This window comes from Pelophylax lessonae (assembly GCF_965119305.1).
Source record: "Pelophylax lessonae genome assembly, chromosome: 5".
Classification (NCBI taxonomy): domain Eukaryota; kingdom Metazoa; phylum Chordata; class Amphibia; order Anura; family Ranidae; genus Pelophylax; species Pelophylax lessonae.
In genome coordinates this window covers 534,059,830-534,077,540 of record NC_138772.1, presented here as the reverse complement: position 1 = coordinate 534,077,540, position 17,711 = coordinate 534,059,830, and the positions used below count along the sequence as shown (strand labels likewise).

Sequence of the window (17,711 nt, the reverse complement as noted above, 5' to 3'; positions counted from 1 at the left end):
TACCTTGGCTTTATCCCTCATGGACCCCTTTCCCAGTATAGACATCTTCGTCAGTGTGTCTTCTTGCAATCTTTTCAGAGAATTACCGCGAGGACCCAGGAGTTTACCAACAAAGTTAAACTGTACAAAGACAAAGAAGAAATGAAATGTAAAAATGTTGCTATATAAGAAATAAACTTTAGTGACAAGGATTAATAAAGTAACCAATTACTGGCAGCTTAGCTTGGACTGCTGTGTGAGTATAAATAGAGGATTGAGAGTGAGCGGGCTGACAAGGCCTTGGCATAGGGCCCATCTGACACAGCATCCAAACCTCTACGCTAAGGTCGCAGCAGAGAGGTGAATCCTGCCACAGAAGGATAAGAAGCCAAGCCAATGTGCACACAGAGGGACGGCTGCTCATAAGGTTTAATTAAAATGAAAAGCAGCGGATGAGGAGAGGAAGGGCGTGCGCCAGGGCTGCACTTAGAGCACTCAGATGCAGACAGGGCTTCCGTGACCTCATAAAGTGGACCTTTCAGTAACTTTAGAAGTCTGCAGAAATACATTTCTGATATCTTACAATGTTTAACAGTAGTGGAGGATGCCTGAACAAAGAAGGCTCTATTCAACTGGAGAGAAAAGCTTATCTGCTGTGTTACACTTACTTACCATTTATAGATTCATAGATTTCAGTGCCTCGTGATTAGTACAGCTGCCGGACCTGTCACATGGGCTCATCAAGAGTGTTGACTATGTCTCTCTTTTCTGCCCCCCTCCTTCATTTATAGAAGCTGTAACATAGCTTCCATCAATGAAAAGTGCCTTATGAATGGAGGAGGGGAAGGTGAATGAAAGGTCCAACTCCTCCATTCATAAAGCACTTTTCATTGATGGAAGCTATAATACAGCTTTTATGAATGGAGAAGGAGGCAGAAAGGACGGCATGGCTGACACTCTTGATGAGTGCCTATGACAGGTCCAGCTGCTGTATTATCCCTGCAACAGTGCCGGGACAAGGTCATCTAGAGCCCAGGGCGAACATGCCAAATTGCCCCCCCCCCCAAGATGTATGAGAATTATGTGTCAGTGAATATCCCCCCCCCCGCAAAAAAAAAACAAAAATCAAGCACTAATCTGCATGCTCAGCCCCTAAGCACCAGCTCAACCAATTCTCCCCCACCAACGTATGCCCCAAGCCCAAATCCCCCCCCCCCCAAAAAAAAAAAAACTCTTCACCATCCTAGCACAAATCTTCTATCTCAAATCTCCCCTACAAGCAGAATCTTCTCCCCCCAACTCCATATCACCCCCTTCCAGTACAAATTCCCCTCCCCGACTGCCCATCCTAGCACAACCACCCCCCCCCCCCTTCAAATGTATCCTCCTAGCAGAAATGCCCCCCAATCATCCCTACTAGCACAAATACTACCCCTCCCCCCAAAAAAAAATAATTTCTTAGCACAAATCTTCTACCTCTCAAATCTCCCCTACAATCAGAAATCTTCTCCCCCGCACTCCCAATTCCATCTTCCAGTACAAATTCCCCTCCCCGACTGCCCATCCTAGCACAACCCCCCCCCCCCCCCCTCAAATGTATCCTCCTAGCAGAAAGGCCCCCCAATCATCCCTACTAGCACAAATACTACCCCTCCCCCCCAAAAAATAAATCATCTCTCAGCACAAATCTTCTGCCTCTCAAATCTCCCCTACAAGCAGAAATCCTCTGCTCCCAACTCCCAATCCCCCCCTCCTTCCAGTACAAATTCCCCTCTCCCAACCCCCCATGCTAGCACAAAGCCCTCCCCCCTCAAATGTATCCTCCTAGTAGAAAGGCCCCCCAATCATCCCTACTAGCACAAATACTACCCCTCCCAAAAAAATCCTCTCTTAGAACAAATCCCCCTTCACCATATTACCTATCATAGCACAAACTCCCGAATCCCCCATCCTCGCAAAAATACTCTTCCCCCACCCCCCCCCCACCAAAATACCCACTCCTAGCACACAACGATTCTTACCTCCTGCCCCCCCCACCCCAACTTCCCCTCCCAACACAAATCTCCTCCCCCCATTCTCCTTGTGGTGTTCCCAAACTTCACACTTCCGCAGTGCCCAGGGCAGCCGACCCTCCTGCCCACCTCTTGTCCCGACCCTGCCCTGCAAAACGGGAAGACGGTGTGCCTACAGACACTAATGTAGGAAATCAGCCCCCCTGTCTTTGCACTGCATTCTGTAGACCGGAGTTTCTCAACTCCGGTCCTCAGGGCACACCAACAGGCCAGGTTTACAAGGAAACTGAAATACATCACAGGTGATATAATTTGCTGCTCAGTGATTGCAGTACTCTAGTCTGCATCTCCTCAAGGTAATACTTAAAATCTGGCCTGTTAGTGTGCCCTGAGGACCGGAGTTGAAAAACACTGAACTGGACACCAATTTCATGGATTATTCTCGATAATCCTCTGTAAACAGAAGCTAATGCTGCAGGCCTATGATACAGAGCAACCTCAACCATGGGTGTCACTACAGGGCTGAAGTTGTAGCTGACCTCTGGGCACAAACATTTTCAGTTAAAGAGGAAGTAAACCGCTGCCTTTTTTTTTTCCTTTTTTGTGTGACCTGCAAAGTAGAGGCATAATGTGATAGTATGCATCACACACTAGCACATTATGTGAAACTTCCCTGAAAATGAAGCCCTCACTGTTACCACTGGAGACTGTATCTATCTTCCCCTGTCATCCTTCCAGGTCTGCTGACTCAGGCTTTGTGACTGGCAAGGGCCGCATGACGTCACTACCGCGCATGCGTGCAGGAGCCGCCGGTCATGGCACAGGACTCTGAAGAAATTGTACAGGTGGCCGTTCCTGCTGAGCGCATGCACAGGTGACGTCATTGGCAGCATATACAGTAGGAGATATTTACAGTACCCATAGGTAAGACTTAGCAAAGACTTACCTACTACAAACAATCAATGAAAAATTATTTCCTCTTCAACAACTTAAGGACCGAGCCCATTTTTGACACGTGTTGTTTACAAGTAAAAATCAGTATTTTTTGCTAGAAAATTACTTAGAACCCCCAAACATTAAATATATATTTTTTTTAGCAAATACTCTGGAGAATAAAATGGCGGTCGTTGCAATATTTTTTTGTCAAGCGGTACTTGCGCAGCTGTCTTTCAAACGCCATTTTTTTGTGGAAAAATTACATTTCACTGCATTTAACCTCCCTGGCGGTATGATTCTTTACGATTTTAGGTGCTGAATATAATAAATGACTATAAATAAGTTAAAGTATGCATGTATGTATGTATATATATATATATATATATATATATATACATACATACTGTGACAGGAAGTCAGGAAAATCTGTGGATGTAGTCACAGACAGGAGATACATTTCCACCTGGTTTAGAAAATTCACCAATTACTATAGGGTGTCGGCTGCAGAGATAGCCAGCAGGAAGTTGAAAACCATTCAGCTGTTCAGAATGAGGAAATGAAGGCCTCTATAATTTGTCCAAAGGAAGTCTAAGGATTGTTGCCTCCTGACGCCGTGTGGGTAGAGGAGGACAGTCAGATGTGTGCCCCCTGAAAGCTGTGTGAGCATGGGGAAGACCTCCTGAAGCGATGGGCGCTGAGGAGGGTAACAAGTGTGAAGACTACTCGAGGTGAGGTCTTGGATCGTTTCTATGTGAAAAGAAACCAATGGACATTTCCTGTGTGAAGGGGAAATTAATTAAGATTGAAGACTACTCAAGGTGAGGTCTTGGACTATTTCTATGTGGAAAGAAATAAATGTATATATACATATACATAAAAAGTACAGTAAAACTGCAGGAAAGGGCACTGGGGGGCAAACTAATGGGAATTTATTTTATTTTGCAATGTATCAGTGTGTTTGGTGTGTTATACTTTTGAATTTGCCGCCGGTTCCACCCCCCTGCGAGCATCACGTCGCAGGAGACGGAAGCCGGGGCACACAGAGCATTGGGAGGAAGATTCGCCGCCGCACACCGCCAGGATACATCGTTGGATCCCAGTGACAAGGTAAGTAACCTCTCTACCAGGATCCAGCGATGCTTCTGGCGGTACCCCGAGTGTGGCTCGGGGTTACCACTTTTGGCACTGAAATGTAACCCCGAGCCACACTTGGGAATACCGCTAGGAAGGTTAAAAAAAAGCTAAAAAGTAAAATAAGCCAATTTTTTTCTTTTTGGATATTGTGAAAGATGATGTCAAGCCAAGTAAATAGATTCCCAACATGTTATGGTTTAAAATTGCGCACACCCACGGAAAGGCAACAAACTACGGTCAATAAAAATCTCTCTTTAAAAATGTTTTATCGGTTACAAGTTACCAGTTTAGAGTTAGAGATTAGCTCTTTTTTAAAAAATATTGCTCTCAATCTGGCGATTGCGGCGATACTGAACAGCAATTTATTCTGCGGGCGCGACCTCCGTATATGTTTTCTTTCGTGCGCGAGCTCACGGCGACGGGGACGGTTAACATTTTTTTTCCTATTTATTTTATTTATTTTTTACATTTTAGCACAGGTTTTAAAAAAAAATCTGATCACTTTTATTGCTGTCACAAGCAATGTAAACATCCCTTGTGACAGTAATAGGCAGTGACAGGTACCCTTTATGAAGGGATCGGGGGTCTAAAAGACCCCAAACCCCTCCACTGCACTTCAATGTATTAAAAATGCTGAAAACCGCATTTTTGAATACTGTCACTTTTTAAATTCGGTGCCTTTAGCAGCTGAGTAACCCGGACATGACGACATGGACGCCGCCTCCGGGTTACGTCATCGGAGACCCGATCGAAGCCACATCCGGCTTTGATCGGGACTCCAACCAGCCGGCAGAAGCACCGGCTAGTTGCTCAGGTCCCCTGGTAGGACGGGAGACCCATGCAGAGCCACGGAAGGCGATGGGAGGGGGGGTGTCCCCTCCTGTTCGCTGGGGTAACAACCAAGCGGCTCCCGAGCCGCATCACTCATTATCACATGAAAGCCAACCGCCGACTCTAAAATATGGTAATGGGATGATGCATCTAGCTGCAGGTATCACCCCGATACAACCACTTATTGCAGCCAACTGCCAATTTGCAGTAAGTGGTTAAAGTGTTTATTACCCCAACATTTCATATTCCTGATATGTGGCTGCTGTACCGTGTTACTTGTAGAAAAAAAAAGTCTCCTGTTCTCTTTGTATTGCTTCCTGTGTGTGAAATCACTGGTGTTCTTGCCAGTCCTTTTGCTTTCCTTTTAAAAACTGACCACACTAAGCAGGAGAGCACACCGTAGTCAGTTCTCTAGCTGTGCTGGAAACTCAGCCTGCTCTCCTCTAATGATCAGACTTGTCCTGACACCCCCCCCCCCCCTGCACAGCCTGCTCAGTGTGCTGCTGTTTCTCCTCCCTCTAGCTGAGAACAGAGGGAAGGTCATCACTTATAAAAAGGGATAAAAAGGTATTTATGTCTTTTTTTGTTTTTTTTTATCTATAAACAAATGTTAAATAGGTTGTTTTACAAGGTGATAATTTACAATCACTTTAACTATATTTCTCAATAGCCACAATGAATATAAATGTACTTTCTGTGCACCAAATGCCTTTACAATCCCAGTTATTACCATATTGAAATCACTGTGCTGTACAAAGTCTGTGCAGAGCACAGAGCTGTGGGAGGGGCCCTCCTGTTACAGGCTGCCTTCAGAGAATTAAAGGAGGGGGCGGAGACAAGACCAGTCACCCTGCACAGGGAGAGAGAGCAGCAGTGACTGGTCCTTATTACAGGAAGTTCCTGCACTTTCCTGAGGCAAAGGCTCATCTAACTAATTTTTAAAATGCTCCCTCCCCCCTCCTAACACCTATGCTGACTAGCCTGTGATGATGTATACAGTATCTCACAAAAGTGAGTACACCCCTTATTTTTTTGTAAATATTTTGTTATATCTTTTTATGTGACAACACTGAAGAAATGACACTTTGCTACAATGTAAAGTAGTGAGTGTACAGCTTGTATAACAGTGTAAATTTGCTGTCCCCTCAAAATAACTCAACACACAGTCATTAATGTCTAAATCGCTGGCAACAAAAGTGAGTACACCCCTAAGTGAAAATGTCTAAATTGGGTCCATGGTGTCAATATTTTGTGTGGCCACCATTATTTTCCAGCACTGCCTTAACCCTCTTGGGCATGGAGTTCACCAGAGCTTCACAGGTTACCACTGGAGACCTCTTCTACTTCTCCATGATGACTTCACAGAGCTGGCGGATGTTAGAGACCTTGCGCTCCTCCACCTTCCATTTGAGGATGCCACACAGATGCTCAATAGGGTTTGGGTCTGGAGACATGCTTGGCCAGTCCATCATCTTTACCCTCATCTTCTTTAGCAAGGCAGTGGTTGTTTTGGAGGTGTGTTTGAGGTCGTTATCATTTTGGAATACTGGCGTGTGGCCCAGTCTCCAAAGGGAGGGGATCATGCTCTGCTTCAGTATGTCACTGTACATGTTGGCATTCATTGTTCCCACAATGAACTGTAGCTCCCCAGTGCCAGCAGCACTCATCCAGCCCAAGACCATGACACTCCCACCACCATGCTGGACTGTAGGCAAGACACACTTGTCTTTGTACTCCTCACCTGGTTTCCGCCACACACGCTTGACACCATCTGAACCAAATACGTTTATCTTGGTCTCACCAGACCACGGGACATGGTTCCAGTAATCCATGTCCTTAGTCTGCTTGTCTGCAGCAAACTTTAGGCCTTCTTGTGCATCATCTTTAGAAGAGGCTTCTTTCTGGGACGACAGCCATGCAGACCAATTTAATGCAGTGTGCGGCGTATGGTCTGAGCACTGACAGGCTGACCCCCATCCCTTCAAACTCTGCAGCAATGCTGGCAGCACTCGTATGTCTATTTCCCAAACACAACCTCTGGATATGATGCTGAGCATGTGCACTTAACTTCTTTGGTCGACCATGGCGAGGCCTGTTCTGAGTGGAACCTGTCCTGTTAAACTGTTGTATGGTCTTGGCCACCATGCTGCATCTTTAGGGTCTTGGCAATCTTCTTAATGCCTCGGTTATCTTTATGTAGAGCAGAAATTCTTTTTTTTTAGATCCTAAGAGAGTTCTTTGCCATGAGGTGCCATTTTGAACTTCCAGTGGACAGTATGAGAGTGATGACACTAAATTTAACACACCTGCTCCCCATTCACACCTGAGACCTTGTAAAACTAACGAGTCACGTGAAGGAAAATGTCTAATTGGACCCGATTTGGACATTTTAACTTAGGTGTGTATTCACTTTTGTTGCCAGCAGTTTAGACATTAATGGATGTGTGTTGACTTATTTTGAGGGGACGTAGGCTCTTTAACATGTGATCAGCTGTGTCCAATCACAGCTGGTCACATTGTAACCCGGGAAGTGCTGTTTATCGGATTTTCCTCTATTCACACTGACAAAGCAAGGTTTATTGAACCATCAGTAGTATGACAGCTTCCATTATGTTCCGGTCCAGGGATCACCTTTCCTTAATGGCTTGATTACAAAGAAAGGTGATCCCTGAGCAGGGACATCATTGAAGCAGCCATACTACTAATGGTTCAAGAAAGACATATTTGGTGTGTGGCTCCAATTCACCCTTGCCTTAGAACAAGGTTGGTTCCACAACTTTCAAACCTCCCATACTGTTCTTGGACAATCAACAGCTGCCTTTACGTGTTTCATGGATTGGATCTGCATGTTTATGCTACCTCTGTGGCTAAAAATGATGGAATATGTTTCCGATACCCATAAAGACTGAACAAGTGGCTTGGGGACGCTACGAAACATGTTCAAAATGACAAAACAAGTCCAGCTGAATGTTACTACTACTAGATACACCATGACTTGAATTAATGATGACCTTTACAGACACTAGAAAAGAAAATAATATATAATACTTACTTTAGGAAACTGTTTAATGGGAATGAGTACTTTTTGTGCCAGTTTCATGTTCTTATTAATCACCACATCGATATATTGGTCTTCAGTGTCGTCTGAGTCCTCCTCCTCCTCCCCCTTCTGTATTTTTTCAATTTCTGGAAAAACAAAAGAAAAAGACAAAATAAGTGTTAAATTGCTTTAGTTTTTAAAGTTGTACCCAAAAAAGGGGCATTATAAACACCACAGAGAGAATGAACCAATCAGACTGGTACTATTGGTAGGAAGAAACACAATCTAGTGTTTGCCAAAAGTGGATTATCCTACCAGAATATTTTTGAATTATGGGAGGGAGCCTGCAACACCCTCACTAACAAAGGAAGGAAATAGATATCTTTAAAGTCACAGATTATGCCTTGGTGGGACTTTAAACCAGGTTCCCAGTAGATCACATTGCTGCAAGTCATTAGTATTAAAGCCCAACTAAATCTTCAATTTAAATCAGCCTTTCTCAACCTTTTTTTACCTTAGGGGAACACTTTGAATAATTCTTAGTTCTTGGGGAACCCCTGCTAAAACCGACTCACTGTTGGTCAGTGAGAAAAATGTCCTCTAGACTGGAGTTCAGTGGAAAGAATGCCCCCTTTTACAATGCTATTCAGAATGCCACCTGTACAGACAGAGATAATTGGTGTTGTGCAGTTGGCTCTGCTAAGTGGCACTGACCCCGAAACTATGCAGGCACCTTTAGGTGGGAGGTCAGCCAGCCATAGCTCAAGGAATTGCTAACACCCTCTGGAGGAACCCTAGGATTTTACAGAACCCTGGTTGAGAATGGTTGGTTTAAATCATGGGTGTCCAACCTTTTGGCTTCTCTGGGCCACATTGAGTGTAGAGAAATTTTCTCAGGCCGCATATAAAATATATACTATAGTTAAGATATATAAGTAATAAAATGCCGCTGCGCCCTTCCCACGCCGCCACGCCCCCCGCACTAATTTAACACAACTAGAGGATGATCAAATGAAATAGAATCAGTATACAGAGGTTTACTTCTTCTGAGATATATAAAGGAACATTCTAACCACCATCACCACTTCAGTGATTTAAAGTGGTCATGGTGGTAGGAGTCAGAAACAATGCACATGCTCCCCCCCTCCCTTCTGAGGCAGCCTACTGTTAGTTGGCAGCTGCTGTGGCCTTGCCTTCGACCTGACTTCCTTCCTCCCCAGCAGAAAAAAAAATTGTCAGGGGGCAGTGGGCCGCATTGCCTGAGGTTCCGGGCCGCATGTTGGACATGCCTGGTTTAAATGATCTATTGCAGAGCTATAGGTCTCACTTAGTGGGGAAGGACTTAAAAGGGCATAAAGATACTGGCACCACATAACAAAAAATTCTGTAAAAGCATAACATTCATTGAGCAAATATTAAAATCTCATATAACACTATATCCAACACATGAATACATAATGGAAGCCAGCATTTCACATGTCAGCTCAATGCCTTTTGAATTATCATACATCTTCATCAGGAGCACAAGTGGATGAGATCCATGTGGTTGAATCCAGTCATTTAAGAACATACAATGTATGTATCTACTGAAGAGTAAAAGGTTTGGACCATCATTTCCAAAACAGGGCATGGAAGAGAGACAAAGGACCAAAGAACACCCAGTTCTTACACAAAGGATGCTATAGAAAGCAACCAAGCCAGTCATATACTATATATAATACTCCAGCCCTAATATCAAACAGCTTCTAGTAGGCTGTTGGATATCAGGGCTGGAGTATTATCCTTCTGGCATGGGACAGACTTTTTGACTCAGGCTGCAGCTTTTTAGAAAAACTCGAAGTTTAAGACTGCACACCTTTTGTTTTGATGCACCTTGGATGTATTTAGCTGATTTAGGCAGACTTGGGCTTTAACCACTTTACCACCGGAGGATTTTGCTGTCTTACGTCCAGGCCACTTTTTGCGATTCGGCACTGTGCGACTTTAACTGACAATTGCGCGGTCATGCAATGCCATACCCAAATGACGTCCTTTTTTTCCCCACAAACAGAGCTTTCTTTTGGTGGTATTTGATTACCTCTGCGCTTTTTACTTTTTGCGCTATAAACAAAAAAGAGCGAAAATTTTGAAAAAATAACAATATTTTTCAAATTTTTTTATATGAAATTCCCCCCAAAAAATTTAAAAAATCAACATTTTTTATCATTTTTGGCCAATTTGTTTTCTGCTACCTATGTTTGGTAAAAAAAATCACAATAAGCGTATTTTGATTGGTTTGCGCAAAAGTTATTGCGTTTACTAACTAAGGGAAAGATTTTTTGTCATTTTTGGTGTTTTTTTTTTTTTTAACGAGTAATGGCGGCGATCTGAGATTTTTTTTGCGGGACTGCGACATTGCGGCGGACAGATCGGACCCTTGACTGACATTTTTGACACTTGTGGGGGTACCAATGACATTACTACAGTAATCAGTGCTATAAATATGCACTGTTACTGTAAAAATGACACTGGCAGGGAAGGGGTTAATTTTATTGGAGAGGGAGGGGTTAATGTATGCCTGGTGCTTACTGACATGTGTGGGGGGAGGTGACTGAGTGACACAGGGACAGATCTCAGGTTCAGCTTTGCTGAACCCTGCAATCTGTCACTGTCTGTCACTTAGGAGATCCATCCACTTTGTTTACACAAGCGGGCGGATCTCCACACTCGATTCCCAGACGATCGGGGAAGAGCAGCGGCGATCAGCGCTGCTCCTCCCCTGGCCCGACTCCCGCTGTGACTGAACACAGTGGGAGCAAACCACCGCCGCCCACAAGGGGAGGAGTCCAGCGACGTAGGTCTACGTCGCTGGACGATAACGAGCCACATTGCCGCAGTAGCAGCAATGTGAGCGGGGGTAAAGCGGTTAAAGTAGATGTAAACTTCATTGTAGATAACATTTCCTTTGTAAAAGCATTGTGTATCCTAAAGTACAGTATGTTCTATTTAGTATGTGCCATCAATTTTTTGCCTCTTATTTCTGAGTATCCTTCAGCCTTTTTTTGCAGTGATATCCTGTCTACATGCACTTGTTCCAGTGGAGGTTGCACATCATTGCTCTGTAGGAGCTTCCTGATGGTGACAACAGTAGTCCTTGCCAACACAATGAGCTGCAACATGGCAACTTATAATCTCCACTAAATGTATATATGGTATAGTTTCACAAGCGAGTGATTGGGACACAGCATGGACAGAGAAGGAAAATCCCTCCCGATGGGGGGACTTGGTTCTTGTCACTAAATGGTGTGGTTTATTTCTTTTCACTTTATTTTTTCTGTTCTTTTTTTTATTTCCTCTGATCTTTTATAATGAATCTTGATGTAACACAAGTCCTTTTTTACGTGGGTTATGGGAAGTGCAAAGTGGAAGCATTGTTTGCTGTAATAATGGTCTCTAGCAGTTTCAAGTAATGTGTCCACAGTCTATGACTGCAAAACAAAACCAAAGAAATTCCTGGCTCAACCTACCAACCAGACTGCTAACCAACCAAATTGTCCTGTCCTTCAGCATGCATTAAAAACAGGGGTTTAGTATGCACACATTTGCAAACATATGTGTAAGCTACAGAGCCCTGTCAAGGCACCCCAATATTTTCTGTAGTCTTAACTCTAAATTTTGAGAACCTCCACAGTGGAAGCACATGCATTATTATTATTATTATTATTATTATTATTATTATTATTATTATTATATAGGATTTATATAGTGCCAACAATTTATGCAGCGCTTGGTAGACAGCACAAATACAATACTTATAATAGATAGTAAGAGGGCAGGTGAGCCTAAAGGAAGCTCCTTTTCGCAAAAGCCAGTTATAGGTGGGGGCAATGGCTATTTGTTTGTACTCTTGAAATAGTGGTGAGTGGAGGTGCTGGACACCCTTGCTGCCATGGTGCTATTTGCTGGGTGTCCAGTATGCCCCATGTGCCTTTAAGGAGGGGTGGAGTCCCTCCAGCCTCACCTGCCCTCTGCCTATCCATTAAAATTCATGTGCTTCCGCTGTGGAGGCTCTCAAAATTTAGTGGAGACTCTCAAAATTTTGAGTTAGGACTACAGAAAATACCGGGGGGCCTTGACAGGGCTCTGTAGCTTATGCATGTATTTGCAAATGTGTGCAAATTAAACCCTTGTCTTTAATGTATACTGTTAGACAGGACAATTTCGGTTGGTTAGCAGGCTGGTCGGTAAGCTGAGTCAGGAATTTCTATGGTTTTGATTCGCATGCATTGCCCTTCCTTGTGCTCCTTGCTGCAAAGGCAAGTTATATGTGAGGACAGTGGCCATTTGTTTGTACTCTTGAAATAATGGTGAGGGGAAGTACTGGACACCCTTGCTGCCATGGTGCTATATGCTGGGTGTCCAGTATGCCCCATGTGCCTTTAAGGAGGGGTGGACTCCCTCCAGCCTCACCTGCCCTCTGCCTATCCATTAAAATGCATGTGTTTCCGCTGTGGAGGCTCTCAAAATTTAGTGGAGACTCTCAAAATTTAGAGTTAGGACTACAGAAAATACTGGGGGGCCTTGACAGGGCTCTGTAGCTAATGCATGTATTTGCAAATGTGTGCAAACGAAACCATTGTTTTTAATGCATACTGTTAGACAGGACAATTTCGGTTGGTTAGCAGGCTGGTCGGTAAGTTGAGTTGGGAATTTCTATGGTTTTGTTTTACATGCATTGCCCTTCCATGTGCTCTTCGCTGCAAAGGCAAGTTATAGGTGAGGAGGACAGTGGCCATTTGTTTGCCCAGTCTATGACTCTCTCTTTAAGCATGTCCCCAGTTTCCATTCCTATAGCATATTTCGAGTCTTTAACCCTGTAGCATGTCTACAGTCTTTAACCATTTTCTGTTGGGCGTCTTCAGTCTTTGAGTTTTCCGTAGAGTAACATTCACTTAATATGTGTGGCCCTTTGATGATGTCAGGGGTCATACTTTTATCCTCTCTATAATAAAGGCTGGTCGGTAAGTTGTTCTGGAATTTCTATGGTTTTGTTTTACATACATTGCCCTTCTATGTGCTCCTTGCTGCAAAGCCACGTTATAGGTGAGGACAGTTGCCATTTGTTTGCCCAGTCAATACCTCTCTTTAAGCATGTCCCCAGTTTCCATTCCTATAGCATATTTCGAGTCTTTAACCCTGTAGCATGTCTACAGTCTTTAACCATTTTCTGTTGGGCGTCTTCAGTCTTTGAGTTTTCCGTAGAGTTACATTCACTTAATATGTGTGGCCCTTTGATGATGTCAGGGGTCATACTTTTATCCTCTCTATAATAAAGGCTGGTCAGTAAGTTGTTCTGGAATTTCTATGGTTTTGTTTTGCATGCATTGCCCTTCTATGTGCTCCTTGCTGCAAAGCCACGTTATAGGTGAGGACAGTGGCCATTTGTTTGCCCAGTCTATGACTCTCTCTTTAAGCATGTCCCCAGTTTCCATTCCTATAGCATATTTTGAGTCTTTAACCCTGTAGCATATCTACAGTCTTTAACCATTTTCTGTTGGACGTCTTCAGTCTTTGAGTTTTCTGTAGGGTTACATTCACTTAATATGTGTGGCCCTTTGATGATGTCATACTTTTAGCCTCTCTATCATAAAGGCTGGTCGGTAAGTTAAGTCTGGAATTTCTATGGATGTGTTTTACATGCATTGCCCTTCCATGTGCTCCTTGCTGCAAAGGCAAGTTATAGGTGAGGACAGTGGCCATTTGTTTGCCCAGTCAATACCTCTCTTTAAGCATGTCCCCAGTTTCCATTCTTATAGCATATTTAGAGTCTTTAACCCTGTAGCATGTCTACAGTCTTTAACCATTTTCTGTTGGGGGTCTTCAGTCTTTGAGTTTTCCATAGAGTTACATTCACTTAATATGTTGTGCCCTTTGATGATGTCAGGGGTCGTACTTTTAGCCTCTCTATCTTAAAAGTTGACCACCGGTGCTCTACAGCTTCTGCCTGCCACAAAGTTACACTATAAATCAGCTGTGCCCAAGCTTTACACTTCAAAGCCTTTGCCTCCCGCTGCCTGCAACATGCTCATTTGAAAGAGGGCTGAAAATAATTGTTGTAAGCAAATAGAAAAAAAAAAACAACAACTTTATCACAATGACACATGGACATGAAAAATAGAACAGCGCGCCGCACTGTTGACATAAGTTTCAAACAAAATTGCCAAAAACATAAATAAATTGCAATGCAGAGTTCAATTCAGAGGAAAAAGTGATGACACGGCTCCCAAAGCGATCTCAGGCTAATTCATCTCTGTTACAAATGGTGACTTTTTAAACAGGAAGCCTCTGAAACCTTTAAATTACAAAGGCAGCGAGGCTGCCCAGTCTATTTGTTTTCCTTCACGTTGTTTCGCATCATTAAAGGGCAACTGCACATAACACCAGAGAGTGGGGGGGGAGGGGGGGTGGTGTTCGGTGGAGAGAACATCAGGTGAGATACATTCTCCTGCATGAAACTATTCCCTCAATTATCTCGTTTGAGGACCCATTTACAGTAACCACTTGAGCTCCGGAAAAATGTTACCCCCTTAATGACCAGGCCATTTTTTGCAAATCGGCACTGCGTTGCTTTAACGGACAATTGCGCGGTCGTGTGACGCTGTACCCAAATAACCTTTTATGTCCTTTTTTTCCAACAAATAGAGCTTACTTTTGGTGGTATTTGATCACCTTTGCAGTTTTTAGTTTTTGTGCTATAAACAAAAAAAGTGACAATTTAAAAAAAAAAAAAAAAAAAAACAATATTTTTTAATTTCTGCTATATAACATTCCCAAAAAAAAAAAAAAAAAAATGATTCATCATTTTAGGCCAATTTGTATTTTGCTACATATTTTTGGTAAAAAAAACCCCAAAAAATCGCAATAAGCGTATTTTGATTGGTTTGCGTAAAAGTTATCGCGTCTACAATCTAGGGGAAAGATTTATGTCATTTTTATTTATTTTTTTTTTTACTAGTAATGGCGACAATCTGCGATTTTTATCGGGACTGTGACATTGCGGCGGACAGATCGGACACCTAACTGACATTTTTGATACTTTTGCAACAATTTTGAAACAAAAAAACACAATATTTTTTACTTTCTGCTATAAAACATTCCTAATAAAAAAAATGTAAAAAAAATCAAATTTTTTTTATCAGTTTAGGCCAATTTCTATTCTGCTACATATTTTTGGTAAAAAAAATCCCAAAAAGCGTATAATAATTGGTTTGAGCAAATGTTATCACGTCTACAAACTATGGAATACATTTTTGGACTTTTTAGTTATTTTTTTATTAGTAATGGCAGCGATCAGCGATTTTTATCGGGACTGCGACATTGCGGGGGACAAATCTGACACTAAGGGGGAGATTTACTAAAACTGGTGCACACAAAATCTGCTGCAGCTCTGCATACTAAACAATCAGCTTCTAACTTCAGCTTGTTCAATTAAGCTTTGACAATAAAACCTGGAAGCTGATTGGTTTCTATGGAGAACTGTCCCAGATTTTGCACACTCCAGCTTTAGTAAATCTCACCCTAAGTGACACTTTTTTGGGACCAGTGACACAGTGATCAGTGCTAAATAATATGCACTGTTACTGTATAAATGACACTGGCAGGGAAAGGGTTAACACTGGAGGTGATCAAGGGGTTAAATGTGTTCCCTATATGTGCTTTCTAACTGTGTGGGGGATAGGTTGGTAGGTTGGGCAGAGGCAGGGAGAAATTGGTGATTCAGCTTAGCTGAATCACACGATCTTTCCCTGCCTCTCTGACAGGAGAGCCGTCTTGCATTGTTTACATTCCAGATGGCTCTCCTGTCAGTCTAGCCGAAGATTGCAGGAGGCCGGCGGCGATCTCTCCCGCTCCTCCCGCTGTCTGCCTTCCCCTGTGTCTAATCACAGCTGGAGCGCTATGTGATTATGTGCAGCCGAGCTGCCTTGCCACAGTAAATCTGGGTTAGGCGGTCGGCAAGTGGTTAAAAGCATCCCATTGCAGTGTGATAATACACATGCATTACCGTGCATTATGGCATGTGTTAAAATGCCTTGCGTTAAAGCAAGCCATTCATTATGAATGGGCTGTCAACACATTGCAATGGGTGAAAAAAAATGTGCATGATCCTTTTTTTTAAAACACAGCGCACTACAATGCATGGTGTATGTCCTGTGTCTCTACTGTACAAAACATTGGGTGCCACTCACAATTCATGGCTTTCACAAAATGGTTTTCACAACGAATGGCTTTCACAGTAAATTTCTTTCACAATGAATATCTTTCACAATTAATGGCTTGCACAATAAACATCTTTTACTTTCTATGTGAGTTCTTTTATCCCTGGTTTTAGTACAATAAATTGTTTAAAACAGAGAGCACTATGGTTTCTCTTTATTTTCTGGTTATACACGATTGATGGATATCTGCGGAGGAGTCCATCTGGGTCCAAGTTCATCCAAAGGAAGACTATCCCAGTGAGATTCAGAGGGACATAATTACAGGCATTTGAGGCTCTGTTGTTGGGCCACTGCTTGGAGGTGAGCAGGCATTTTAGCCATAGGTGGAGGCCACTGAAGTCACTGGATTATAGGACTGTTTAACACGATTGAATTTTGAACGACGGTGGATTTTTATAATTTTATTGGGACTATGCACATTAGATTGCGCTACACTTGATATGATATTTTTTATTTGATGCAACGTTTTAGGTGAACACATTTTGATAAGTGGTGGGAGCAATCACTAATATTCACATATTATATATATATATATATATATATATATATATATATCTATATATATATATATATATATATATATATATATATAAATATATATATATTTATATATAAGTAAATCGACCCAATTACCCCCCTCTTTTTCTTTTCATATATATATATATATATATATATATAAATGAAAGGAAAAAGAAAAAAGAAAGAAAAAAAAAAAGAAAAAAAAAAAAAAAATATATATATATATATATATATATATATATATATATATATATATATATATGTTGTTTTGCTTTGAGTTTTTTTTCCAAAATTTGTGATTAGTTTTGACCAGGTGTGTGTATTTATGCAGTTAGTTAGTATTAATGTATTATAATTTTAAACACTAATTTTACACTAATTTATTTTGCGCTGATTATTTACATTGAGTATATCTTTTACAGTGAATGTTTTTTTTTTTTTTTTTTACAGTAAGTATCTTTCACAATGAATGGTTTTAACAATGAATGGCTTTCACAATGAATATCTCTTACAATGAATATCTTTCACAATGAATGGTTTTAACAATGAATATCTTTCACAAAGAAAATTTCACAATGAATGGCTTTCACAATAAATATTTCAAATATAGAATAAAGTGTGGGGACTGGGGATCTTTTATGTGCACAGATAAACCAGATAAACTAAGATAAACAACTAAGGGAAAGTAGACAATAGAAAAATCAATATATATAAAACATATACATTTATTTGTTTACAAAAAAAAAATGAAGAACATCCATTATAAAATCAATTTGCATGTTACTATGTGTTAGTTGACCGGTTTTGCCTTGATGGCTTCTTCAGAACAAACATAGTCCTAACAAAATAAACAAAATACAAAATGTCCTAAGTACAATGTTATATGATGCATAAAAGTATTAACATAGTCATATTTGAATATCAATGCATCCCTTAATGTTTCAATTGGAGGATTATCTATACCTGCAATGAAGGACACACAACGTGGAGTGGATTATACGGGTC

The 17,711-nt window shown here is 41.8% G+C and overlaps 1 protein-coding gene across 1 annotated transcript in view; it reads right to left on the bottom strand.

The window, feature by feature from the left end:
- Nucleotides 1-17,711, bottom strand: part of KHDRBS3 (KH RNA binding domain containing, signal transduction associated 3) — a 192,931-nt gene that overhangs the window by 82,386 nt on the left and 92,834 nt on the right. Inside the window, exons 3-4 of the mRNA XM_082258238.1 lie at nt 7,945-8,078; nt 4-120 (exon numbers count right to left, since the gene is read on the bottom strand). Of these exons, the coding sequence (XP_082114364.1) occupies nt 4-120; nt 7,945-8,078 (251 nt within the window). The remainder of the gene's footprint in view (nt 1-3; nt 121-7,944; nt 8,079-17,711) is intronic.